Source organism: Callionymus lyra, chromosome 19, assembly GCF_982586985.1.
Source record: "Callionymus lyra chromosome 19, fCalLyr1.hap1.1, whole genome shotgun sequence".
NCBI classification, from domain to species: Eukaryota; Metazoa; Chordata; class Actinopteri; order Syngnathiformes; family Callionymidae; genus Callionymus; species Callionymus lyra.
In genome coordinates, this window is record NC_141836.1 from 18,011,975 (window position 1) to 18,039,529 (window position 27,555).

The 27,555-nt window shown below is 38.4% G+C and overlaps 3 protein-coding genes across 3 annotated transcripts; 2 read left to right on the forward strand and 1 right to left on the reverse strand.

The window, feature by feature from the left end:
• The first annotated feature begins 980 nt into the window (after positions 1 to 980).
• Positions 981 to 17,339, forward strand: cttnbp2nlb (CTTNBP2 N-terminal like b). Its single transcript, XM_087780936.1, has 5 exons — positions 981 to 1,085; positions 2,515 to 2,620; positions 13,453 to 13,698; positions 13,780 to 13,887; positions 15,586 to 17,339. Exons 2-5 carry the CDS (start codon positions 2,522 to 2,524, stop codon positions 16,771 to 16,773), a joined length of 1,641 nt encoding a protein of 546 aa, XP_087637062.1. The 5' UTR covers positions 981 to 1,085; positions 2,515 to 2,521; the 3' UTR covers positions 16,774 to 17,339.
• capza1b (capping actin protein of muscle Z-line subunit alpha 1b) lies at positions 17,340 to 20,449 on the reverse strand. Its single transcript, XM_087780937.1, has 10 exons — positions 20,392 to 20,449; positions 19,570 to 19,633; positions 19,439 to 19,490; positions 19,299 to 19,362; positions 19,017 to 19,223; positions 18,876 to 18,955; positions 18,732 to 18,810; positions 18,591 to 18,662; positions 18,416 to 18,478; positions 17,340 to 18,344 (listed from the first exon to the last, which is right to left on the reverse strand). The coding sequence occupies exons 1-10, from the start codon at positions 20,428 to 20,430 to the stop codon at positions 18,204 to 18,206; spliced, it is 861 nt and encodes a 286-aa protein (XP_087637063.1). The 5' UTR covers positions 20,431 to 20,449; the 3' UTR covers positions 17,340 to 18,203.
• Positions 20,450 to 20,896: 447 nt separating this feature from the next.
• On the forward strand, positions 20,897 to 27,490 carry LOC148059803 (acylamino-acid-releasing enzyme-like). Its single transcript, XM_087780859.1, has 23 exons — positions 20,897 to 21,011; positions 21,397 to 21,526; positions 21,614 to 21,740; positions 21,817 to 21,904; positions 21,976 to 22,051; positions 22,212 to 22,303; positions 22,767 to 22,838; positions 22,914 to 23,051; positions 23,223 to 23,314; positions 23,410 to 23,450; positions 23,541 to 23,662; positions 24,372 to 24,432; positions 24,507 to 24,604; positions 24,687 to 24,738; positions 24,802 to 24,890; positions 24,967 to 25,105; positions 25,277 to 25,360; positions 25,429 to 25,509; positions 26,297 to 26,385; positions 26,466 to 26,656; positions 26,726 to 26,828; positions 26,900 to 27,006; positions 27,073 to 27,490. Exons 1-23 carry the CDS (start codon positions 20,931 to 20,933, stop codon positions 27,176 to 27,178), a joined length of 2,259 nt encoding a protein of 752 aa, XP_087636985.1. The 5' UTR covers positions 20,897 to 20,930; the 3' UTR covers positions 27,179 to 27,490.
• Positions 27,491 to 27,555: the final 65 nt, after the last annotated feature.

Consider the following 27,555-nt stretch of genomic DNA (forward strand, 5'->3'; position numbering starts at 1 on the left):
TAAATCGATTCCAGGAAGATCTCAGATTATTTTTAACTGAACTAAAAAGGGTCTTTAAGGGGCATTGATCCATGTGACCTAAACATTATTAGGAAACAATTTAATTATTGTTTGGTCAGTTGGTTGTTTTTTTTTTTATCCGAACTGTTTAAGTGTAAAGAATTCCAAATTATTAAACAGTATTACAATACAGTATGTCAATGTATATTCCCTCACAAAAGTCTCTATTATATCAAATATTACCTTTTAAAAAAGCACAATAATCACAAAAAATACATTAAAAAAACAAGATAAATTGTGTTGGATTATAAAAGGGCATATTAGAGTAAAACACAGTATAATACGAATAAGAAAACTTCCCAGTAGTGTAAACACAGTACTGGATTTTTTTTGTGGTGGCATTAGAGAATATAAAAATGAATTAATATGAAAGAAATATAGAAGGATTAGTAAAATGAAACGCAATACATTAAAAATAAAATAGGAAACATTACCATAAAATGGCATCATGGCATAAAATCATGATAAGAGAGTTAAAAAACCCTATTAATAAATCTACGTAGTTAAAAATAGATGATATATGGGTGTACTTAAATGCACAATTGTATGTATATAAGAATAAATACATTTTGAAAAAGCCATTTAAAGTGGTTGAGGATCTGTAATTACACTTTTTGTCCATCGGGTGGTGCTAGACGAGTCTGACAGCAATTTTGGTTTAACTACAGGTTAATACAATTTCAAATGAATGTTTAAAAAAAATCACAGTTTACGATCGTGAACACGCGCTTCATTATAAACGTAAATTAATAAAATGTATTTTGCATCGTGGAAGGAAAACTACCCTGGACGTCCGAAACAAAGACCACAGACAGGACACGCCCATAAACAGGTCTCCACCTGCAAACCGTCCCCTGATTGGCCGGGATCGACCTACTCCTCGACCGTGATTGGCCGGCGGCCTCGTCAACAAGCGTCTGGTTCGGGCTCGCCTGTGACAGTGAGCCACACTGATTCATGCTGGGGGAGACAATTTGGGGGAGATTAAGGAAGAAATAAATGCAAACGGAAGGGAGTGCATGAAGGTATGCTAACACCAAACCTTATTACTAACAGCATGGACTTTAAAAAAAAAATGTTTAACGGCTCAGTTTGATGGATCATCTTGACATGTGTTTGAATGTTCGACGCTTTGTCATCAATTTAAGGAGATTTTTTTTTTCTGTAATTTGCTTTAAAATACAAAAAAGTTAAACTAAAATCCATTCTGCGGTTACAGTTAAGAGAGAAGTAATATGTATAGATGGGAGAGCAGGTGGATCCATGTATTTCTCAGATGACACTCGCTGGTGTTGCCATGTGGACCATCATCCTGGAGCGAGGATTCTACTCTGTTATGGATCCGAATGAGCGACAAAACTCTTTATTCTCCTGTCTTTCCCTGATATATTGAATTCTAAACATGGGACCAAGTGGATTTTGTTTGAAATTGGACACCATTTCAGCAGGTTTTTGGGGGGATTTGCCCCTGAGTGCAGGACTCCCATGGTGTGGGCATCCCCGGAATGCTGAGAGGATTCTTCGTGGTAGTTGATCCAGTAGTGGTTGGAAATGGATAAGTTATAAAATATGTGTGATCAGAAGCAGAAGAAACTGGATTTTTGGTAGAATGAATTTTGTCAAAATTTCTTGGACTTTTCAAAAGTCTTCCTCTTTTAAAGAGTGTGATCATGTACAACTACCAACTTAAGAATAACTCTAAATGTTTGTAAATTGTTATCTGGTCTTTGTAACATCAATGGCATACAATTATTGAAATTCAACCAGCATTAGAAACCAAAATGAAACTATTGATTAACCTCTGTATTTTTAGTACTATATGGCGCACCAGTTTATATTATAGTCTTATAGTCAGGAAAAAACTAAAAGAAAAAAGCTATATATATATATAATAGAAAGTAGGGAGTGTTGGGTCCAAATCTGGTCCACCAAGCCGTTGTAAGTGGCGGACAGTCATCTCAAAATCAAAGTACATTCATGTTCATGGTGGTGACCCATAAAGAGGTTAAGATAAGATAAAGACAGACTTGTCCAATAAAAATGAGACTAATGTCGAAAGGTAAACATCTGACTTGTTCTTCCTGTTAAAAAAACACATTTCGTTCGACCCCGTTGATATTATTGGCCCCTTGCACGATCCATCTGTGAAACTAGTGTCACTTGTTTAGGGTGTTGCAGGGCTCTGTTTCCCTTTGACATATTCTAAATGATCACATCTCCTCCTTCTGGGCGTACTTGGAGTAATTACAGGATTTTGGGGTCTGAATAGAGGGTCCCTCGGCAGCTTTACATGCTAATGGCTTCCTGTTTATTACCCGGAGCACAACCCATAAACCACAGATGGGACCCCTGGATAGCCTATTATCAGCTCGGAGCATCCCGCGTAAAGATGCACAGGACATTCATCATTTTTTGAACGGACTTGTCGCTCACAAAACCTTCTGTCTTTCCCAGGAGAAAAATGGATGTGGAGGCTCTGAGCAGATCAGAACTGCTGACCTTCCTCAGCATCCTGGAGGGAGAACTGGAGGCCCAGGATGTAGTCATCCATGAGTTTAGGGTAAGACGCCCCTCACCAACCAAATCATGATGAAAATGTATTTAAATGTTGCCAAAGCATTTGTTAAAGACTCGAGTTAAGAAAATGCTTAACTCTATCAGTATTCCTGTCTGGGCACGAGGATTGAAAGTGGGATGTTTTCAGAGTTGAAATATTGAATTATCAGACGTCGCTTTCAGTGGTGGTCACATGTGGCTCCAGGGTAGATGGTTACCGAGCCCTGGTTTTCATATCCGGGTTGTTCCCCCCCCCCCCCCATTTTCCAATAACATCAAGAAAAAAATCTTTATGTATAAAATAGTAGGTCTGCCTGTGAAATATCTTGAAATGAGAATGAAGGTGTTAAAAATACATCTAATTTTACCGGTTAAATTCGGCCATATGTGTAACATACTAAGTAAAGGAGATTTATTATATGTTTTTTGTTAATAGTAAGGGGACAGAAAAAGGAGCAGACTTAAGTATAAAAATGCATATTTCAATAAAATTCATTAAATATTTAATACATATTAAACAAGGATTCATTATTTATCCTTTATAAAGCAAACCCACGTATAAGGCTTAAACTTGCCGCAACTTTATTTGCCAAGTTTCGATACCAAAGTGTTGCCAAAACCTTATAATGTGTGGATTTTTCTTAAGAAAAACTGATGAGTGACAAAAGCAGTTAACGTCAGATTCATTTCTTATTTGATAGAAAGTGTTTTTTGTACTGTAAATTATTTGTCATCTATTTTTTCTGTTATGGAAGATGAAATATGGAAGATTTTTACCATTTTTAATGTCAATTTCTCTCTGTTAGATCTTGAATTGCATCATTTCAGGCGTGGAACATTTTCAAACAATACTCGGCCCTAACTATGTATTTTACTACATAATACTTACCTATTTCAGCTGGTGTTTTCTAAATAAAAAGACCATGGAAGAAACTTTAGGCGTACACTTTCTGGACATCAAAATATCAAAGTTTAACTCTTGACTTTCCTACAATGCTGATTTAGAATAGGTGTTCAAAAAAGAATGAGCATTACACTGACAGAAAGAATGTCATCATACGGTGAATGGATGTGTAAACAGGAAAAGGAGGAAGCTGGACTCGTAAAAACAATAGCAGAGGGTCTGCACTGGTTTCCTGGACGTATTATTGCAACAGAACATAAACATTGAGGATGGTCAAGCCCCTTTTTTTGCATCCACATGACTTTTTTGTTATACTCTATTCCTGGAAAAGACCTGACATGTGAGCTCAGTGCCGTGTTGCATAAATCTTTGCTCATGTTAGAAGATAAAACATCAGTTATTTCAGTGTTAAGTACATCCTGGGTGAATAGTATACTCATATTGAAGCATCTGCTGATGATATTTGTCTGAGAGAGTAAAAGCTTTAAATCAAATTGTTTAGAAAAATTAGCGAATCATTTTGAAACTCTACATTTGAATGTTAAATAAACCTCTTAACATCTTAATCCTTTAATTTAATTTTATGTTTGTCACTGTTATCCTTTAGAACAGACCTGGGGGCCAAATGCAGCCCTTTGACTAACTTATTGTGGCCCTCATGACGTCAAAGATAATTTAAAAACTAACAATTTTATTTTGTATTTATTCCTTTTTTTTCATTACTAGTCTCTAAATATAACAATATGTTTTTTTTATTTAGGACTTTTGTCCTTCACTGTAGTCTTTTTTTTAAGTATTAATGGAGCACTTTAAGAATAAGTGCTTTTGTATTACAATCATTTAAATATTTAACATTTATTTTTATTCTTTTGCAATAATAGATTCAAAGTTTCCACTTTCCTAAATAAATAAAAAGTGGAAAGCATCCTGTACTTCCTGTAGCTTACCTTGAAAAAAGGTTGTACAAAATACAATAAAATAATAATTATTGCTTCTTTTTATGCTACTTTATTTTTTTACTTTTTCCAGCCCTGGTATAAAATGGGGCCCCAGGGGAAGTTCAATTCATCACCAGTGACCTAGAAGTTTCATTCCATATCGGAAAAAACAATTGGAAAAATATGGATAATTATTCACACATTAATTATCAATTAAATTTGGAATCAAATAGTTGATGCTGATCCAACGTTGGATGTAAAACAGATTTCGTGCTGACTCGTCCTTAGGGAGCAGCTTTGATATGCTTCATCCGAGGTCAAAGACTCGCATATGAACCCGTCAATCTCTCGGCGCCATTGTCTTCCTGACAAGCCCTTCGCGGACCGGGTCGTCGTTGCGAGCAGCTGCTCCGACATCACGGAGCAACATTAACATGCAGCAGATGTCTAATGGTCCAAAAAGGGCCTCAAAACAAGTGTGCTGCTTGTTTCCGCCTCGTCCCGGTCCGTCGTTCAGCTGAAAAGAGCCGAAGCTTTTGTAGTTGTGGCTGTGATTGGCTCTTTCTCTGTGTGGCTGCTGCAGCTGCTCCATGCTTGGATGAAGCTTGTATGGACCTTGAATGTGTGAAACAGTGAGGTCGTAATGAGAACACAGAGACGGCTGTGGCTTGTAATAGAGAGAAAGCATCAAGAGAAACGTTTTGCTTTGGAAAGGCGCCGGCGCCCGAAGAGAAACTCCTTCAATCAAACCAGTTAAAACACATCCGACGTGGCGTCATCCCAGATCCCTGGCAGCGTTTAACCCCCGAAACCTCTGTTGGTTTCACACCCCTCCGAACCCCTTAGGACACTTCTGCCCTGCTGACTGTACTCATCCCTCCTTTCCTTTCCTTCCTCCCCTCACGCCCCGGCCGGGTCACGGGGAGGCTTTCATGTTTGACCCATGTCTCATCTGCCCACACACACTGTTGCCGTCTCTGGAGGGTTAGATGCTTGTGTCGACGGTTATTGACTCAAAACTGTTTTTTCAAAGGTGGTTTATGTTACAATGCTTAAGCCGGTTCATCTATTGTAATATGAGTCAAACTACAAAACTACTTCCTTAACATTTGTTGTTAAAAAAATCAAGACGTAAACACATTTTTAAATAAAAATTTTGCAGTTGAAATTAGAACTTATTAAATAAGTAACACTAAAGAAATAAGTAACATTATTATGCCACCCTTGACATATCAAGTCACTTGTTTCCGACAACTTAACTCGAAAAATAAACCTGTAAACTAGTGAAAACGAGTGACTAAAAATGATTTATTTTAACTGTTTTCTCTGTTAATTTTGTGACCTATAGAGTTGTTTAAGTGTGTAAGATGAGGAACAGAGATTATGATTGGCTACTATTATACTGAGATGTTCAAAAAGAACTGATGTCGAAGGAAACAAGTTTGTTTGGGAAACGATAACATACATAACAGCTTGGATGTTAAACAGTGTCTTTGTAATAGCCAGAGCCAGTGTACATAATTCAAGATTTTTGTACAAGAAAACATACTTTATTTTAAAAAAAAAACTCTCATCAGAATAATTTAAATAATGAAATAAATATTATATACATTTGAAACCTCCTATGGAATTTCAACAGGGAAATCAACAATATTATTGGTTAGAAATGTCCCCATAGTTGCATTTTCAACACTTAATTTCGAGTGTTGAGTCCAGTTATTGTGTTGTTCTCAATCTAATTTGAGTGAATGCAACTTTTTTTTTTTATTCCTCCTTAAATGTAAACTCCTACAAAAATCCTCTTAGCGACTCCATCCATATTGTAAATGAAACATTCACTCTCTCCATCTGTGTCTACGAAGAAGCTGGAATTAAAGATGGCGTCATCGATGGGACTTGTTCCTACACATATGCGATTACGCCGCTCTCGGTTCTCATCATCCAGGACACCGATTAGCAGTTTAACCAGAGGGAACATTCCTGTGAACACGACACCAAAAACAGGTCATGCATTCCAAAAGGAGTGGCATATCGGCAGCCGTGATGAACGTCTTTATCTCTTGGCCAGCGGAACATGCTGTTATTCTCTTTTGTCTGCGATGAGTGCCCAGATATCTGGCATCGATTGTGATGGTGTTGACACAAAGTGTTGCGTGACGAAAGTTTAAAAACATGTATTTGAGCAGCAGGAGTTGAAGGTAAATGGTTTGGAAAACAACTTGATGTTTTGAAAGAACTCAAATTAGATTTTAAATGATGATTGCAACACACGGTGTTGTGATGTTCTGAAGACCTGGTGTAACATCCAAGTACTATACATACACACATGGAATTTCTTTCTCACATACAGTTTGTTTTTGTTTTTGTTTTTAAAGAGTTTATGAAGTTGGATAGGACCAAAGGTTCCAACTGAAATATTGGCCAAAACTGTTAACTTATCTGAACTATGAACAATACATTTAATTAGTCTCCATCTGAATCTTAATCTCCTGTGTTTGAATTAAAAAATAGTGGTGGGTCAGACATGATTTCTTTTTGGAACAATAATTAAGCCCCTTTTGCTAAAAAACAAACATAAAAAACATTTTTTTCTGCTTCTAGGAATAAACATAACCAAAAAGAAAAAATATTTCTATGTTTAAGTAAGAGTCAGACGTACATTTCATAGATAAGTGGTATTTTTAACCAGAAAATTGTGGAATAAAAATACTACCCCTTCTTCTGACCACCAGAGCAAAAGAAAGAATGGACAAAAATATATAAAAATAAATGTAATATTTTATAAATATATCATATTTATAACAATATAACAATCTAATGTTGACGCCGCTTAAGTCCTACTTGTGCTTTTCATAAACCTTTTATTAACTGTGATTTGCATCCTCCATAATCTTACACGTTTTCTTACATCTTTATAATTCTAATAACATTAAATCATTATTAATTTTGAAAGTACTATAGATAGTTAATAGACAAGGTTTAAAATAACAACATGTATTTGAAATTACAAACTCAACATTGCATATGAGATGCCATCCCTCTCAGTAGCAGTGACATGAACTGTCTCATAATGCTTTGCCGCCCAGCCGACCAATGACAGCTGGCAGCCACTTTTGACGTGCACATAAATACAGTATTGTATCGTACAGTTTTACCTTACCTTACCTTACAGAACAGACGTCACTAAACAAAGCAGTGTGTGCAAAGGCGTCATGGGAGTTCACTGTTTTGTTGGCACAATAAGTAGGATGGGTGCGGTGACAAACGCCTCCCACTAGTGGTAATGTCAAGGCTTATCCGCTGATCAAATAAAAGAGTGAAGCTGCATCCTTCCTAAATACTTTGTGCTACAATATGTTATATATGCAATACGTGTACAAAAGTTAATATGCGAAATGGCGAGACCACAAAGCGTGTACTTAAAAAATACTTAATTAATATAATTGTTTTATATTGTAAATGTTTTTGTACTGATGTACTGTAAAAAACAAAAAAACAAATCTGACCCGCTCTAGTAGATGAACTCACATTTGTGTCTTCTCGTTTAGACTATTGTAAAAAAAAAATTTGTGTCTTAACAAGAAGGAGCTGTCTCGCCTGCAGATAATACAAAACTCTGAAGCGAGTTCTCTGACCTGCTCTAGTAGAAGAACTCACATTTCTTCCATCCTTAAAACTCTTCACTGGCTGCCAGTTTCTTTCAGGATCAATTTTTAAATGACTTACTTTCAGAGCTATTCACAGTTTGTCTTATGTATCTTGGCCTTTTAAAGTATACATTTTAACTGTGTATAGTTTTTGATCGTTTTGTGACCCTGGTATTTTAATTGTTTGATTAAGAGAGGGTTAAAACATGTAAACCTTACATTAAAAAGAAATAGAATATATGGTTAAACAGTAGTTTATATGTCAAATAAAAACAAATAGATAGAAAAGAAAAAGAAATTACTTTTTAAACCTTTAAGCTCACCAGGGCCGCCTTGATACAGACAAAGGGCCACATATGGCCCCTGGGCCACACTTTTTTCGTATGAAAATCTTAACTCCGTTAAAATTAAAACTTTTTGCAGCAGGCATTTTTTGCTAGGTGAGGCGTGGAGGAAGTGACTTGGGTCTGGAGCACGAGCACACACACCTTTGCTTGCTCTGATAGCAATCATGGGAACTCCTCTCACACACATGCCTGGACTATTGAGAGTCACCAATTAACCTGAGGAACAAAGCTCCACACCCACAGTTGTGTATCGCTGGACTCAAACCTGCTATTCCTTTAACCGTTTTCCTCTCCTTTAAATGCTCACTCTTTCTTCCATTTACTGCGATCACCAACATTTTCGCTGATACATTTAGTGCAACGTTCGTCTTAACTCCTTGTTTGTCGTCTTTGTTTCTTTATGAACCATCGGTTTGAATGAGATCTTATGTGGCAGGTCTGGTCCTGCGCTTCTTTTGTCTGAGTGAGTCAGACTGAGCCGAAGACGGCTTCTCAAGGAATGCATATTTTTCTCTATAACCCCCCCCCCCCCCCCCCCACTGCAAAGCTTGAGGATTTAAAAGGTTCCCCGGGGAGACCAGGAGTTATCCCAGAAACATAATGAAGAAAAAAACGAGACGGCACGTCATTTCTGTTCGCCTCTATACGGAAGTGTAGAGTTTGTCTGTGGATAAGTGGTCGTTTAATTTCAGCACGACAGTTAAGCAGCATCTATAGTTGCACTAAAGTTCATTGTCTTCATTGTAAGGCGGTTAAAAAGGGAAGGAAACCGGATTCCTGGGATCTTTCAGTGCTCACAAGGAGACGACTGTGCCTCAGGGCTGAAAGATTTTGAGTGACGGAGGATTTCCCGGGTGGAAAAGGATCATGTTGTGTGTTATGAACCATATGAAATGCGCATAAAACTCAAGGCCCGGGGGCCGAATCTGGGCCCCCAAGTAATTTAATGTGGCCGACCTGATGGTTGAGTTGATATTGAATTGGATTTGTGTTCATAGCATTAAATTAATATAAGGAACAAAAAGTATTGATGTCAACAGTTAAACAGAGGCTTACATGTAAAAATGAAGATAATTATTATTAAAGATAATGAACCTTAGGTTAATTTCTGAGCCTCCAAGAATGAAAAGACATTATCGCAATCTGTCTCTATGCTTCCTGTCACAGATATTTCTATAAATATAAATGTTTGTGTGAGTAATAGAGAATATTTGACTGATTTTTTTTTTACCTCATTATTCTTTTAATCCGGATTCCTGTCACAGTAGAAATAAAAGGTTTTTTTTATTTTTATTGTTGGTGACAGGGGCTGGCCAGGGTGTCACCCCAATAATGGAAATATTTGTACAAACTCTATACATGAAATATAAATCTTATTTCACAATAATCTAGAAAATTCTTTCATGTAATATTCTGCCATTTTAGTCCCAACAAGTTGTACTTTTCCTTAGTATTATGTTTCGCCAATACATACCTCTGCCAAGAAGCTCATCTCACATCAGTAAAGCATAGAATCAAATCAATAAAAATAACTTTTAATTATTTCTATCTGTACTTTTAAATTACTTCCCCAAAAAAGAACCTCCTTGGCGCAGGGAATTAAATGCATGATTGAAATAGCAACAACATCCTTACATCGAAGAAATACGAGGCAGGGAAACACGTTAATTTAGGACAAGAATGAAAAGGGAAAGCGGATTCGATTTATGATTCGGTCCAGTTGTAGCTTAAATTAGCTTGTTTAAGAGCAGGAAGCTTGTCATTTGTGGTTGTGTTTGACTGAAGGGAAACTCGGAGGATCCAGCCAAATACTAGTGTTTGTTGTGCCCTCTCATGATGGAACTCTGTCACTGTAATTAGAATCCGGACTGTCCTGTGAACGCACTGAGACGCATGATGATGATGATGATGATCGGTCTGAAGACAAACAGTCCCGTACGTTACCAGGTTATCGTCAAATCACTGGTTAACTACTGAAACAAACTCTTGCATCGAGGACAACAGCCAGACAATGGCGGAGACTGAAGGCTTTGTGTGGTTCAGCTAATCGCTTCACTGACGGTCACATTCCAGCCCTCTGAGTGCTTCTTAACTCTGAGCTTGATCTTCAGACCTCCTGGAGATTAAATTCTTTATTATTAATGGTCCAGTTTTTTTTGTCCAGATTTATAACACATTTGTCAAACAGGAAAAAAAAGACCAAACAAATAGATTTTAACCTGTGTGGTTTTCCTACATGGTACCAAGAAGTTTTATGTATTAAATATATATATATTTTTTGGAGCCAATATTTTTTTCAATGAAATAAGGATTGAGATTATCGTTACCTTCTCTTATATAAACACCTCAAATGTGTTAACAGTGTAAGTAAGTCAGTAAGTAATGGTTATTTGTAAAGCGCTTTAACAATCAAATACAATACACAGATAAAATTGATACTTTAAAAGGCCAAAACCCATAAGACAAACACAGGACACCCAGAAAATCAGGGAAAAGCCTGCACAAATAAAAACGTCTTAAGATGTTTCTTGAAGGAGTCAGTAGATCCATCAAACATAGAGAGAGAGGAAGATCATTTCAAAGCTTAGGAGCAACAGCCTGGAAGGATTTCTCTCCTCTGGTCCAGAAGCGTGTTCAGAAACCATCAGTAGATTCTGATCCACAGACCTAAGAGCCCGAGCTGGGGTGTAAGGCTGGATCAGATCAGTGATGTAAGGAGGAGTCTGACCATGAATAGATCTGAAAGTATGAACCAGAATTTTTAAATTGATCCTGAAAGAAACTGGCAGCCAGTGAAGAGTTTTAGGGATCAGAGAAATGTGAGTTCTTCTACTGGAGCACTGCAGAATTTTGCATTAACTGCAGGCGAGACAGCTCCTTCTTGTTAAGACATGAAAACAAACTGTTACAAAAGTCTAATCAAGAAGACACAAACACATGGATTATAAATCCCAGATCATGTTGTGACATCATTTTCCTAAGTATATATATTTTTCTCAATTAAAGGAAATAGTTTCTGGTCAGTTTTATGCAGTGTTGAACTAGAGACATGTCTTTGTCAAATAGAGGTAAACTTATGTAGATATGTGATAGTGTGAATTTGGTGAACATGCAGTAAAGATACTGATGAAAACAAGTCATCCCAGAACAATTATTTTAAATTGCTTCCTTAAAACGACAAAGGATTTGTGGTGGTGATTAGAATTTACATTTATTTTGCTGATTGAAGATTTGGGCGAGGAAATTGGCTTGTATTTAAAACCCTGTTATTAAAAAAACAAAAAACAACAACAACTATAAACTAATAAATAAAACTATTAAAAAATCAGTTTGCATTGTTAATTAAACCAAACATTAGGTGGACATATTATTTTTTTTAAAGTGTATTAACATTTTTTTTCACAAATGTTTAAAAGTTTTTTTGTCAACCACTTTTTCACTCAGCAAGACTTTTTCCCAGAAAAGATGACGAAGTGTCAGAGGAATGCAGCTCCATACATGTTTGAGCAGTGGGATGGGGGGGCACTGAGAGTAATGTGCTCCGATGACAATGGCCGACTCTTTTAGTACGACGGTTCAGAATAGTGGGTTAAATGTGATGTATGTTGGGTTTATATGGCTGTCTATACCTTCACCAAACACTTCTAGAATGCTCAAGACATTTCCAAGGTTAGTTAGAAATGCCATAATTAAAAAAAGAAAATCTATTAGTCACTGTCGATTAAAAGGAAAAGTTTATTAATTCACTTGTATGGCTGCTCACTGCTGCTGCTCACGTGAATAGTTCCATTCAGAACTGGCAAGAAACTAGACTTTCTTGAACATATTTTACAATATAATCACTAAAATAAACCAAGTAATGTATCACTCAAGTGACAAAGTGGATCTTTTTTAAAGAGGGTATTCAAACATTATAATGATTTCGGTAACTATATAGAAAAGATATAAAACAATAAAAAAAACAGAAGGTAAGGCTTTTAAAATAAGGTAAATGTTGCTAAGTTAGGGTCGCCATGTTGGTCTATTGTACCACAGCCTGTTTAAATAAAGTTTTATACTCAAATTCTTGATCAATATTTTTCAATTCCCTTCAAAATAAAAGCAAATCACTTCTTTTGCACTGAAAACGTCACCAGCTCAAAGCAATTGGTGTAGAAGGGATTCGATTGAATGGTGTGTTTTTAAAAAGTGATGAGCTTCGTGCAGAGGTTCGCGTCGTCTCGGTGCCTTTGTGATTTTCTGCTGCATCCCCAGGGAGGAGTTAACATCTGCCCCCTGGCGGGGGTCGTACAGCCCCCCTGAGCCTTCACCCCTTCTTGTTTTGATGGAGAGGAACAGCCATCTGCTTGAACTCGCTCTGACAAAAAACACTCCTTCACTTGGATCTCCTGATAATAATAACACCCTCTTATTTTCAGCTGAACTTTAATTTATCCAAAAATTAACCCTTGTGTTATCTCAAAAAGGCATGAAAACAAATGTGCTATCCCTACAACACAAGGGATATCACAAACACATTTTTTTCAGGCCATCAGGTCACCTTGACCCTGAGATAACACAAGGTTTAGTGTCTGCCTTTAGACCAGGGATGTCAAACTCAATCACTGTAGGGGCCAAAAACATTTGAGGTCAAATCCAAACAAAATGTAATTATAAATATTTACCCTTTAACTGGAAGTAGGAGTCTGATTATGATATTGTTTATTCTTGAAAAGCTTCATGTATAACCTTTGTGTTTGTCCTCTTTTACCAAACATTCCCATCAGTTTTTGTGCATCACAATATCAACATGGGCCACAAAATGATTTGGCAGCTGTATTTGGCCCAAGGGCCTTATGTTTTACTTTAAGGTATATACAGTTTATAAGGTATATTATAATAATTCTAGCTAAGATCTCCACACATTTATGACTGAATTCGAGCAGAAACTAGATGAATAAACACTTTTTTAATTAAAAAAATTAAGATTTTTTTTCATCATCAATTCTTTGTACCTGCAGGCTCAGCACAGAGACACTTTCATTGAGGAGCGCTATGGACAGTACGACCTCAGCGACCCGTTTCTGGCCCTGCAGCGCGACAGCAGGTCCTCAGAGCTGCACAGCCAACATCCAGAGCCTCACCTGGAGGACGGGCCGGTGGGTCCCAACCCTCTGGCCGTCCTCAAACTGGTCATGAGCCACTGTAAGAGGATGCAGGAGAGGATGGCGGGACAGTTGGCCGCCATTGAAAGCAGGCACAGACGAGTAAGATTTCAAAAAAATGTTTTACTGACGTGGTGAGTGGAGGAGAGAGTCCTGACCTTTCTCGACTTGTGTCTTTAAAAGGTCATCGCTGACCTACAGGAGGAGAAAAGGCGGCACATGCAGGACTCTGCACAGAAGGATCACCTCACCTTCATGCTGCAGAAAGAGAAGGACCGTCTACTACAGCAGGTACGTTTGAAGATGGATAGAAAGATCAGTGGATAGATGGATGGATGGATGGATGGATAAAGTCAGAAGAAAAGTGTAATTATGTCATGAAAAAAAAGGACTTTAGTGTCGATTCTATATTATCACATTCCAAAAAAATCGACCATTATTTTAAGTGGCTGAATGTTTTAATAATAACTTTAAATGTATACCAATTTTTACATTATTTGTTTTGGTTTATTATGAGGTACAAGAAACATGCAAGAATAAAACATTGATTTTGAAAATAAAGCTGAAAACTGGAAAGAGAAAGAAACTAAACAACTTGTTTTCTATATTTATGAATGTATTCATCATTGTTTTTTAGTATTTATCTTTAAAAGTGTGTTTGATACATCTTTATTCTTCTCACTTTGGGGAATATGATATGTTTGTATGGTTATTGTTTGTTGTGAAATGCTGTAAGAACCTGCATTTCCCCAACATGGGAAGAAGAAGAATCAGTTTTTCAGTTGACTCTGGTATTGAGTTCACAGTTTACCGTTAATCATAAATCTCAATTATTTTAGGACCAAAACTTTGGTTAATTATTGCTAAAAAAAAAACAACCTGAGATTACTGTCTGCCGAAAAGCTGAGCAAGAACATTTCAGTTGACTTCTATTGTTCGACGCAGTGAAGGCAGGTCCAATGGCCTCTGATAATGACTTGAATATAGACAAACACGAGGCTGTTTCTGAGGAAGCTGAGCAGGAAGAGGCCATTGTTTGGCCGTGAGGTTATACTGCCTGCGGAAACCTGTGAGGATGGATATTGATGACTAAAGCGAGGTCATTGCCGGCACAGCCACGAAAGGTCTGATGCAAGACGCCGTAGATAAAAGTGTCGTCGTCCTTATTATCTCTTGGGTGTTTACACACACACACACACACACACACACACACACACACACGATGACTAAAAGGTTTTATTGCGTCCCTTTAGTTTTGGTTTGTTGATCGTTGGTTGTTTGATTAAACAACCAATATAACTTTCCTTTAAAAATAAATAAATGTTTTTTTGTTTTTTAAAGAAATTCGCTTTCCTACCTCAGGTTTAAGTCACTGTTAATATAATTTATTTTATTTTGTCATTTTTGCCGTGATAAGTTTACAATAATTTATCGACAACCTTGGCCAGCAAGTATATAATTGTAATCTATTTACGTAACAATTGAACATTGTGATTATAAATAAGAAATCATAACTGTCTACATTATCTGAGAAGGATTAGTAGTTTTAACTAAAGTTTTCCATTAATAAATTATTGTAATTTTAGGTTCAAATTCTATGTGGGTCCATAGGGAATAGGGGAACCGACATAAAGTGCAATATTTATGTTTACAATAACACTATAACATGTAATAACATTAATAAAAGGTTTAAATCATTATGGTTGGTTTTTTCAAATATTTATTACAATTAAAAAAGCTCAATTAATAGACACATGTGGACTGGTCAGCCAGGTATTGTTTATGCCAATAAAAGCTGCCACTATTCTAAGTCTCCATTACTGGATAAGCGTTTACTACTGAAATTTAAAATTCACGTTTGCTGCCATCTTGTGGCCTTAGGTTGGAAATGCAGCCACGTCTGTTATTTATAAGGATGTTAATGTTTGTCTATTTCGCCACAAACGTATCATCTATTACCAGATGTATTCACATCATGTCATGTTTCAGCTGGAGACGGAGCGTGCCGCCGTGCAGAGGCTGGAGAAGGAGCAGACTCAGGCCGTGACCCAAGTGGAGGAGTCCCTGTCCCAGCAGCAGGAGCTCTCCTCCACTCTGTCCGTGGAGCTCCAGAGAGCCAGCAGCCAGGCTCAGGAGGAGGCGCAGAAGGCCAACCGGCTCCAGGCGTCGCTGCAGGAGGAGAGGGCGGCTCTGGAGAGGCTCCGAGGGATGCTGGAGGAGGAGCAGGGCAGAGGAGCTCGGATGGAGGCGAGGTCCGAGAAGCAGCAGGCCGAGTTCGACACGGAGCGAGAGCAGATGAAAGTTTTAATCAGCAAGGAGAAAGAAAGGAACAGAAGACTGGAGAAGCAGATGGAGGAGCTGAATGTTCAGGTGGCGGTGCTTCGAGGATGCGACGAGGTCGTGACAAAAGAGTCCGAAATGAGCGTTCAAAGCGAGCCGGACGGAGGGATGACTCCCAAGAGCACGCCGAAGACAAACGGCCACCAGGAGAACAATATCGTGGAAAACGGAAGTTCAGTCGTGTTGCACTCTCCGCTCTTTCTCCCTCCTCAGTCTCCCTCCAGCACCGCCTCGTCGTCGCTCTCCTCCTCGCCGCTCTCCTCCCCGGTCCTGACCAAACGCCTCACCAGTCCAGGCTTCCACCAGTCCTGCTACCAGGCCGGGGTCAACCAGAGGTTCCAGGCGGCCCGGCACAAGTTCCAGGCTCAGGCGGAGCTGGAGCAGCAGCAGCACGGCTGCCCTCTCTCCCCCAGGGACCTCTCCCCCACCACCTCCGGCCTCCCTCCCCCACCGGAGCACAGCCCGGCCAAGCAGCTGGCCCGGAACACCGTCACCCAAGTGCTGTCCCGCTTCACCAGCCAGCAGGGCGGGGTCAAGCTGGCCCCCATCAGCAGCTCCCCGTTCGGGACGGACTACAGAAACATCGCCTCCCCTACAGGGGGGAGGTCTCCTTCAGGGCCGCTGTCTCCGGGCGTCCGCTCCCCGCTCACCCCTCGCTCGGAGAAGATCTACCCTCCTCCTATCCCGCCTAAAAAACCCGGTATGAGTCCGACTCCGGGGTCGCCGGTTCATTCCGCGCGGACTAGCCTCTTTCCAGAACTGACAGGAAACTGTGGACAGGGCGGCGGTCCGGAGGGGTCCACGGAACCAGACCTGTTGCTGTCATCCAGCAGCTAACATAGATATGATCGAAATATTTAGAATCTTTTATCCCAATGTTAATGTCGTCGTTGACGGAAGATAGGAAGCACATCAGAGGTCGTTAGATCCGTTTGAAGAAATGTGAAGGAGAGTCTATAGATCTTCATGAACCTTCAATAGAACATTTTACTTTAGCTTTGAGTTAAAATCAATATTTAAGACAAAGAGATAAAAGTTTAACAAAATAAGAAATTGTGCTAAAGCTAACATTAACGGTTTCTAGAAACTTTATTCAAAAGAAATTCCTCTTGAAGCACAAATGTATTTCTTGCACAACGTTTCACTATTTCTTTTTAGTCTACTACACAAATCCGTAACACACTGAATTAGCTTTCAAAAAGGGAGAGCACATTTGCACTGTAAATAAAAAGGCGGTCAGGACGTCAAGCTCTTGCTACTTTTTTTTAAATCTGTTTACTAGATTTTTCCTTTTTTACATGTGAAATAGTGTCACGTTTCTGGCTTTGTACGTTGGTCAAACCTCCATGTTTTTAAATAAATTTTCTACGGCTCGTGAGATACCGAATGACTCCGAAAGACTCGTTCACTTCATTTATTCATACAATAGAATGGGGCAATACAGTCCTGAAGTTTGTGACTGGTCAGCACACGGGTGAAGGTTTACCACGGCACGGTTTCAATTACAAGTATCCAAGTCAGTCGAGTGACCACGTCTGCTTCCGTCTCACGCGGCGACGGCTTCAGAAATGGCAGGGACCGATACGACAATTTGTTACGATTAAGACTCCGACATTAACCAGTATTAAAATAGAAATTTGCATACAGATGGGAGCATGGAGTTCTTTACCATAGGAAAGAGATTTTTTGGCAAATAAATCTTGGTTAACAAATGAGATTTTCCCTTCCAAAAGGAAAAGTAACACAGCAATGAAGGTGTTGTTTCCAAGCGAGAAAGCAAAGAGCAGTTCTTGTCTTTTTCTTTTTAACGCTCATTCTGGTTTCTAGTGGGTGGAGAACGTTTGAGTAAAGTGAGAGGTTTAAAGGTGCGAGGATTTTACTACTTAACTTAAATCATGATTTCCTTGATGATGAATCATCTTATTCTGTGCTTCATTTGTGCTTTCCAATACGACTGGCATTCAAATAATTGGACTTTTGAATCAGGAATTCATTCTAATTTGATTAACTTTAAAGGAGAAACTCATCCACATCTCGCACCATTGTCACACTTTAACTCCACCCATAGAAGCGATTACTTTCCACAATCCTTGATAATCTCCATCGCCACCTCTTTCCTTTCAGCAGACGGATACCTACAGCTAACAGTTTCCAAAACTCCAGGTTGAATTTTTTTTTTTTTTTTGCCCCATACTGATATAAGTTTCCTTTGGTGAGTCCTTTTCATATGAAGTGCAATTTCTTTGCACATCCGTCACCTTCGTTCTCTAGGCATTCTGCATCTCCTTGCCAATCTTGTAGCTTAAGATTTTATTCCAATCGATCTTGGTGCGTGTGACGGGCAGCTGGCGACGAAGAGCCTTGAAGGTGGTGTCGGACATGGTCTGGTAGTTTTCACTGATGGCAGTCTGAGCAGGAACACAAGCTATGGTCACCGGAGATAACGTCGAATGGTGAAACTTCTAAAAAGATGGCTTACCTGGTAGTCATTCTCAGCGTCCTCGATAATTTTGACAAATTCCTTTGCTGTCTGGTTGTCATTCTGTTTATGAAACACAAGAACCTGTTCAATAATGATTTTTTGGGGGGGTGTGGGGGATATCATTTTGACAGACATAAAACGTGCAACAATAAGAGCATCTGTGTTTACTTACGACGACTGGTATAGAATCTGCTACCTCCTTGTGGCTGACCAGCTGGACATTACCATCTTCATAATAATGTACCTAAGAAAAGAGGAGTTAAATCACCACTTCTGCTTCTTTATGATGGCGTCCTCAATATCTTCTACTCACCTGGATCTTCAAAACACCCACAACTTGAGCGGTGGACTGGCCAAGAGTAAGTTTCCACTCTGACCTGCAGCGCCCATTCCTTTTTTGGGAAAAATAATAACATTAGTCACCAGAAACTACACAACCACTAGCATGAATAGGTACCAAAAGTTCTTGGGTTGAAACTGGTGTCCCTCGATGCATGCGATTATTGTCTGCTGCCCATCAACAACTTTCCCATATACCTGGAATGCATATAGAATGAATTACAGTCCAAAAAAGTGAGCTTTCACAACTGTTTCATACCGTGCAGACTCCAGTTGGGTAGTGCTCCTTGACGTAGACACCAAGGGCTGCGTCGCAGGAGTCTCTCAGGCTTTTCAGGGTTGCCTCTCCTTCATATGGCTGCACATCACTCACTTCTTTTCTTAGGTGGTCGAAGCGAAACGACAAATGGTTGTGGGGATCGAGAAAACGCCCCTGACCCAGGTCACCGTGCTCCGTAATCAGAACCTATTCAGAAGAGAATTAAGGTCTGGATTTACTTTTTTTCAAATCTCCATAAGGAAACCAAAGATGGTAGCATACCAAGTCCTCATAGCCTTCTAGCTTGGCGGGTGTAAACTGATCCATATTGTACTGGGCGAAGGAGCTGGATTTTTAAAAAACAGAATATTTAAAATCAGATATCACACAGGCAAACCTTAAAATATTAAGATTGTACTTACTGTGAAGCTCCTTCCCTGAGGAGGTTGTCATTGTTGAGAAGAATCCGCACATCTAGATTGACAGGGAGGTAATTAGGTTTGAAGATGAAGACGTCAACACAAACTAAAAGATTTAAGGAATGCAATTATACCATTAAAGACCTCATTGAACTCTCCTGGAGGGGCATGTGTGACAAAGTTGGCTGCTATGCGGACCTGCAACAAAAGATTGAGTTAGATGTATAAACCAATAAAACAAGACATATATATATATATATATATATATATATATATATTAGAAGTTGCAAAGCGTTGATCCTGGGTCCCTTTTTGTGTTGATATTTACCTAATCTAACCGTTCAAAACAGTGGTCTGTGTTATATTGATTTCCGTATTGACACGAACTGTCAATTTGTATTATTTAGATGATTAAGTCAAAAACTATACGTGTATTACCAGTTTGTTTTCTATTAACTTTGTCCAACTTCTTTGCCGCCACACGAAGTGTAACAGTAATGGCCGATCCTAGCTTCATCCAAACGGGAATCCATACGAGTCATGTGAAACAAATATTTGAGCTGCAACTGGATCTGCTTGACCCAGAAATCCCCGGCAACGTTAGCCGCTAACACTCGCTGCAACCCCACTACAGTTCGAACACTAAAAGTGCATCCAGCTTTTTATTTGATATACGTCAACCACGAGTATCTAATGTAATATCGCTTCTTAAAACTTTTGTGTCATATTGCCTTTGGCGAAAAGGAGAAGGAGTGAGTGCGAGCAGTAGCTAGCATTCGGCTAAGTGTTTAGCCAAATATAGCATTCCAAACAAGGAAGCATAACAGCGCCTGCACCGAAAGTTGGTGTTTTAACCCAAAAAAGGGTTAGCACTACACATATACATACTAAGCGATATTGAAGCGAAGGGCTACGCGTGCGGTAGATACAGGGAAATAAAACTTTAGAAATCAAACCTTCTCTTCATCCGAGATCGGCTCCTCAAAGTCAGCCATCTTGGCTCTCAATGACCCCGCCTACTCAGCTGACTGACAGAAGCATTTGGTCGGCGCGCGCACCGACGTGCACGCGCGCAGGAACGCCTATCAATCTTTTTTTTAAATCATTTTAGTTAAAACCAATATTTTGATATTTATTCACACATTTATATTTATGTATTTAGATATACCCTTAGTAATTTAAAATGTATTTAAGTATTACTGTGTTATTTATCATTATTTATGCCAAAAAATGTAACAGCATAATAATGACAGCACACTATATTAATACGAGATACCGGATATACAACCTATATCCTGTAATAATGTCGGCATTTTATTTCCGGTTACATATTGACCTTCAATTAAAAAAAACTCTACCAGATACCATTTAATACATTGAAAATACGTTGAAATATAGCTGTTTGAGGGAAGGAATTAATATCGTTTTGTCATTTGACTAAGTAAAACATTCAGAGATAAACTGATTTTCGTTTATTTTGTAACCGGAAGTAAGGATGTACAAGCATAGCGTTGGCGATTACAGTGTTGTCCAACGAGGATTTAGGCTTCACACTTCCTTGAACATGAAGTCACAGGTATGAAAACAAAGAGTTGTCCACACGTACTTTACAATACGGATACTTCAACTTGTATTTACAGTTTTGAATACTATGTGGAGATTTGTCAGTGACAAAACAACCAATGGCTAGCTTAGAGTAAAGCTAGCATATACTGCTGAACCGCTTCCACTTGGTTACTTCCTGCTTGAATGTTTACCGAACTTGTTCTTTCTGAGTTAGTCTGTGTCGCATTTTTTTGTTATTGGTTTTAAACAAACAGTCTTAAAGTTTCTTACGTAAAAGTACGACCTTCGGTGGTATAGTTGTTCCTCCTCCAAGCATGAGTAGAACATTGTTTAGGACAATGAGTCAGCTGCATTTACTCCAACGTGGTTCAAGTTATTCTGTGGCTCGTCGTCAGGTGATAACAGACCCCAAAGAAATAACAGAACTCTATCGGAACCTCAGCCTCTTTCCCTCACTGAAGAGGGCTGATGTCGGACCTGTCATTACCTCTCAGTATGGAGGCAAATACAGCAACATCTACACAGGTTTGGTGCTAGAAATATGTCCATCCAAATTGCTCAAAGTGCAATGAATGTTGATGCAAGTGATTTCTCCTCTCTTTAACTTTGCAGAATGGAGCCAAAGAGATTTGGAAAGAAGCGAGAACGTCAAGTTTTGCAGACAGTACATTGTGTTTCATGATGACAAGTCGGTTGTCTTCTCCGGAACATCTGGAAACTGCACTGAAATCAAAGGAGAGTATGTAAACTTTTACTTTTTGCTACTTTGTTTATCAACAACTTGACACATGTGACCGACACATTCTTTTCTTTAGGTTGCTGAGTAAAGATTCGCCTTCGGGTGCTATGAAGGCTGTGGTCAGAGAGGCAGATGTCAAAGGAGAAAAGAAATATTTTCTCGAGGTAGAATATCTCATACATGCTGGCAGAGTATTATGAACACCTTCTCATGATATTTGTATTTTAAACTTTAGATCTGGAGCAAAAACATTAAAGTGAGAAGCATCAACCTAACTGCACTCAACAAGCATGGACGAGTATATGAAGACGGTAAGTGCTTACACGATTATTTAGCTAAAAAAATACACCTCAGTTTATAGCATGTGCCCATCACATGTGTCGTATAATATCAACATTAGTTACAAAACAAACAATTCAGTTCCCTATGAATGTTAACTTACTAATGTTTTTTTGTTTTTGTCACTTTTAGAGCAGTTTGGATGTTTGGTTTGGTCCCACTCGGAGACCCACCTGTTATATGTGGCAGAAAAAAAGAGACCAAAGACGGAATCATTCTTCCAGGTAAGTTGTTGGAGATAATGAATTATCATCCTGAGACTTGTAATGGAAGGAAAATAGAATAAAATGTTTTGTTAAATTGCAAAAAAAAGTGAAAAATCGACTGTATAGGAATCATCAATACATTCATAAAATAGACAAGTAAATAATATTTACGCTAGGCAGGTGCTACAGAGCCCTGAGGACTAAAACCACCCGACCCAGGAACAGTTTCTTCTACGTGACATTTCCTTTAAAAATCGATAATTCACACCTTTATGTTTAACCACGTAGCACTGAATGCTTTTTTTAAATACTTTTTTGCGTATTATTCCATTTTCATTTATCATTTCCATTCTTTCTTCTGCGTGAAAAAAATGCAAAATCCCTAAGGACTCACTTCGAACCAAAGAAAAATTCTGTGTTTATTGTGAACATATGTTTAGAGAATAATGCTGTTTCTGATATTTCTGTTTTTCCAATCCAGACCAAGTCACCAGAATTAGCTTCTGATGCAGAAGAAGCCACGATGCGAGCAGGCAAAGAGGAAGTTGTAAAGGTAAAAAGCATGATTTTAGTTGGTATTATTTGACTTGATATTTTATCACCAGCAACTCTTCTCCTTCGCCAACAGGGGGAGCAATTTGTCTTCCAAGAAGATTGGGGAGAGGCTCTCGTGAACAAAAGCACCCCAGTACTGTGTGTTTTGGACATTGAAGGTGATAATGTCTCCGTGTTAGAAGGGGTTCCAGAAAACATCTCACCAGGACAGGTATTCTGTTCAACATTCACTTATAAGTTGTAATTAAATAATCTAATCTTGCTCATCTGGTCATCTGAGAAAGCAAGACTATCCAATAGTAACCTACCCAACAGTATTTGATGGGGAGTGAAAATTGATTAAATATTTCAATTTTCTTTTTTTTCTTTTTCTTTCATTTAGGCATTCTGGGCTCCAGGTGACACAGGCGTCGTGTTTGTTGGCTGGTCACACGAGCCTTTCAGATTTGGCCTCACATATTGTCCAAACAGGAGGTATTTTAACCTCCTGAAATGAGTTTGAAATAATTTGTAATTCCCTCATACTTTTCCACTTTGTTTATTTATTTATTTATTTATTTTATTTTCAGCTCCTCTTTGTTTTACGTGGATCTCACTGGTGGGAAATGTGGTAAGAAAATGGACTTAAACATAGCCGATTATTATATATTTTATTTGACATGAACGACAGCTACTTACTTTGTGTACTTTTGTCTTTCAGAGCAGTTGTCGTCCGGCTCCACTGCCGTGTTCTCTCCAAGGCTGAGTCCAGACCAATGTCGCATTGCTTACCTGGAATGTTCTGTCTATGGACCACACATGCAGTGCAGCAAGTTGTGCATGGTAATCCTCTAGCATTAAACATTCAGAGTTTTCATATGAAATACTTTATTTGTTTGGTCAACAAATATGCAAGTACAAAATTTGCAACAGCTAATTTACGAAATTGCAGTTACATGATTTTGACACTCTAAGGAGCAAGAAACCCACTTTTAAATACTACTAACTGGTTATTTATTTTGATTGGTGATCTAAAAACAGTAGCCCCCAATCCCCAGTCCATTAGACATTTGTTACCTGTCTGCACAGAAGGAAAAAAAAAGTTCTGCTTATTATCACTACCAAAAAAGATGTTTAATTTGGAAAAGGACGACAGATTTTTTCTGAATTAACATTTGAAAATAAGGAAAACACAAACTCTAGAGACAAAAGTTTCTGAGTCCTCATTGGCACAAAGACTTCTAAAGCTAGGACACACACACACACACACACACACAGAACACTGCAGTCGGCATGCATAGATGCAAATACACAAACAACTTTTTGCTTAATCAGCAAGAGCTAAATAATTATTGTAGGTTTTTTTGCAAGTCATGCTATTGTATTTTTATGGTTTGTGAATATAATGGCATTTAAATGGTCTGCGGTACTAAAAAGGTTGGGAACCCCCTGATCCGAATGCAAGATTAAACCAATTACAATGTGTATTGTAACAAAGAAACCTATTCCTAAATTAATCTAACTTCTCTTTTCATTTATCCTTTTTCGAAAGTACGACTGGTACACTAAGAAGACCTGTGTGGTGGTGGACGTGGTAAAGCGACCACAGGAAGGTAAACAATGCTGCAAGCACCAACATCTTTTGCCTTCTCTTCTCTCTCCCTTATGTTGTGTGTTTGATTTGTAGACGGCTTCACCGGGATCTACTCCTCTCAGTTGTCCCCGCAATGCTGGTCAAGTGACAGTCAACGAATTATCCTTTCATGTCCTCAGCGCAGCCGAAAGGTGCCTTTCAAACATTGAAATTACACAGTTGTTTGACTTTATATGGTTTAAAAAAAATTCTCTTTATCATTTTCTTTAAAAGAATCTCCTGATGGTCGACATCGGCACTGGGAAAGTCTCATCTCTGACTTCTGGTAAGTCGCTGCATATGTCTATTACGTTCAACATTAGTGTAAAACTGATTTTCTGGTTAACAGGGTCTGACATCGGTAACTACTGTCTGCTGAATATTGAAAGAGATCTAATGGTTGTTGGCTGCTCCTCCCCGAACCTGCCTCCATGCTTGGTAAGATTAACAGTAAACATCTCTCTCTGCCATCAATTTGTTTTCAGTTGAATCGTAATTCAAAATGATTCTGCAGCGTGTTGGTTTCCTCCCTGTCATGGGTTCTGAAGAGCAAGTGGAATGGGTCACTCTGGAAGACTCTCAGCTATTGCCAGAAATTGATTGGCAGATACTGACCTTCACACCTCCGTCCGATCAGGAAAATTCTCAATATCGTAAGAGTCACACACAAGATGCATTAATACACTCCTATGCTTACCCAAATACACAAGTTGTACATGACAGGAGTGAATTAAACGACCCTTTGAATTCCGTATTTCAGACTAGTCTGAGGAGAATAGAGGTTAATGGAATAAACGTTTTAACCTTGTTTTTTTGTGTTCCAGCTGGCCTTGATTTTGAAGCATTGCTGATCAAACCAAAGGAGCGGAAGGATGACGCCAAGCTGCCTCTTATTGTGATTCCTCATGGTTGGTTTAAAAGTGTTTAAATCACATGGCATTTTTTTTAATAATCACATGATTATTGCATGGTTCAGGAGGTCCTCACTCCGTGACTGTCGCAGACTGGATTCTGTACTGCTCCGTCTTGTGCCAGATGGGCTTTGCATCCTTACTTGGTGAGTTAGATTGGATTTGTGTTTCATTGCCGCACAACTTAACCAGTTTGTTATTCATTCGTGCATAACATAAATTATTTTATTCCTACAGTTACATATAAAATAATGTGGTTTGTGTTCTTTTGTATTTGTTGAAATTTGAGTTTTAACAATGAAAGATTTTTAATATTTTAAATAAAATATTCTCTAGAATTGGAAACATTTAGCAGTGTCAAATTTGGAATTTTAAATAAAAGAATAACCGTCTGATATCTTCAAGTCTCACAAAATATAACCTTTTGACGGGGAAAAGAAAATTGTATATATCAAATTTTACGACCAACTGAGTTAAATATACTGAACTTTAATGTAGCCAATTATACTAAATGTATAGGATATGTTATATTGTTCATTTTTATTGAATAATAACTTTTTAATAATGGCTTTCACACCATTTTTGTATTATTGCATTACTTTTCATTATTGATTAACATGTTTTACTGTTGAATTTAAAAAGTGTTTGAAAGCAAAAATAACTAGACCAATAATCTTATTATGCTTTAAATTGTGCATACATTTCTCAATTTTTTTAGTACCAGTATCTCTTTTTTTTTAAAATATATGTTTGAGCCTAAAGTTTTTTTTAACCAAACACACACATTCAAGTAATAGATGCTTTAAAAAAGTTACAAGTACATAGACTCAGTTACATTTGTATACCTGTTTCAATCTGTCAGATCTGAGGTCATCATGAAGTGTTGCGTTCCCTTACGTTGAAAATGTGATGAATGATTGTCCTTATTTCCAGTCAACTATCGTGGTTCTATTGGATGTGGTCAGGACAGCATCCTCTCGTTGCCTGGCAACGTTGGCACGCAGGATGTCAAAGATGTTCAGGTGAGTAAAGATTGTAAATGTACCAAATAAAGTGTATTTTCTAAACATTTAATTGAATTCTTCATGTTGTCGTCCTCTAGTTTGCCGTTGAAACTGTTCTCGCGCGCGATGAGTTTGACCAGAAGAACGTGTCGGTCGTGGGCGGCTCTCACGGCGGTTTCCTGGCCTGTCATCTCATCGGCCAGTACCCCACCTTCTACAAGTCGTGTACAGCTCGCAACCCCGTGGTCAATTTTGTGTCCATGGTCGGAAGCACAGACATTCCTGATTGGTAACGATCTAAATAATCATCCAGTTGTGACGTCAGTTTAATTTATTGTATGTTTCATCATTTATTCAGGTGTGTGGTTGAAGCTGGGTTTGACTACACTCCGGATTTTCAGCTAGATGCTGCCATTTACAAGCAGATGTTGGACATTTCGCCAATCAAATTCATACAAAATGTAAAGTCTTTTTCTTAATTCTGGTTGATTATTTAATAATTTTCTATTAACGCTGGCACAATCTTGTTTAGGTTCAAACACCTGTGCTGCTAACTCTGGGAGAAGACGACAAGCGTGTGCCAAACAAACAGGGCATTGAATACTACAGAGCACTTAAAGTGAAGCAGGTTCCTGCACGGTAAGCAGGTCATCTCAAAAGTATATTACTATCCATTTTTTTAAAATAATTGTGGTTGTTTTTTAGCTTGCTGTGGTATCCTGAAAACAACCACTCCCTGGCGAAGGTGGATGCTGAGGCGGATGGCTTCATGAACATTGCGTTGTGGATAATTCAACACATGAGTCAGTGATGGGGACAAACTAGACTTCCTTTCAAGGATATTTTCTTCTTTTTTTTTTTTCAAAAGCTTTAAATGGGCTTTTTCAGATTGATGCAAGGTGATTGTTACTCCTCTTTTTTTTAACCCGTTTTAAATAGTCACTAACCAGATATTTTTGCATTGTATTCACTCATCAGCTTTTCAATCAAATATCGGCAAAGTAAATAACCCCTTTTTTAATTCCTGGAGAGCAATCACACAATACATGGTATGACATATACATTATTCACAAATGCCTTCTTTATAAACCTGTTTCAAATAAATAAAAGATGTTAAAAAGAACTTGATAAAAAGGTGTTTTTATATTTGCAGATTAGTATGTAAGTAAGTAATATTTATAGAGTGCT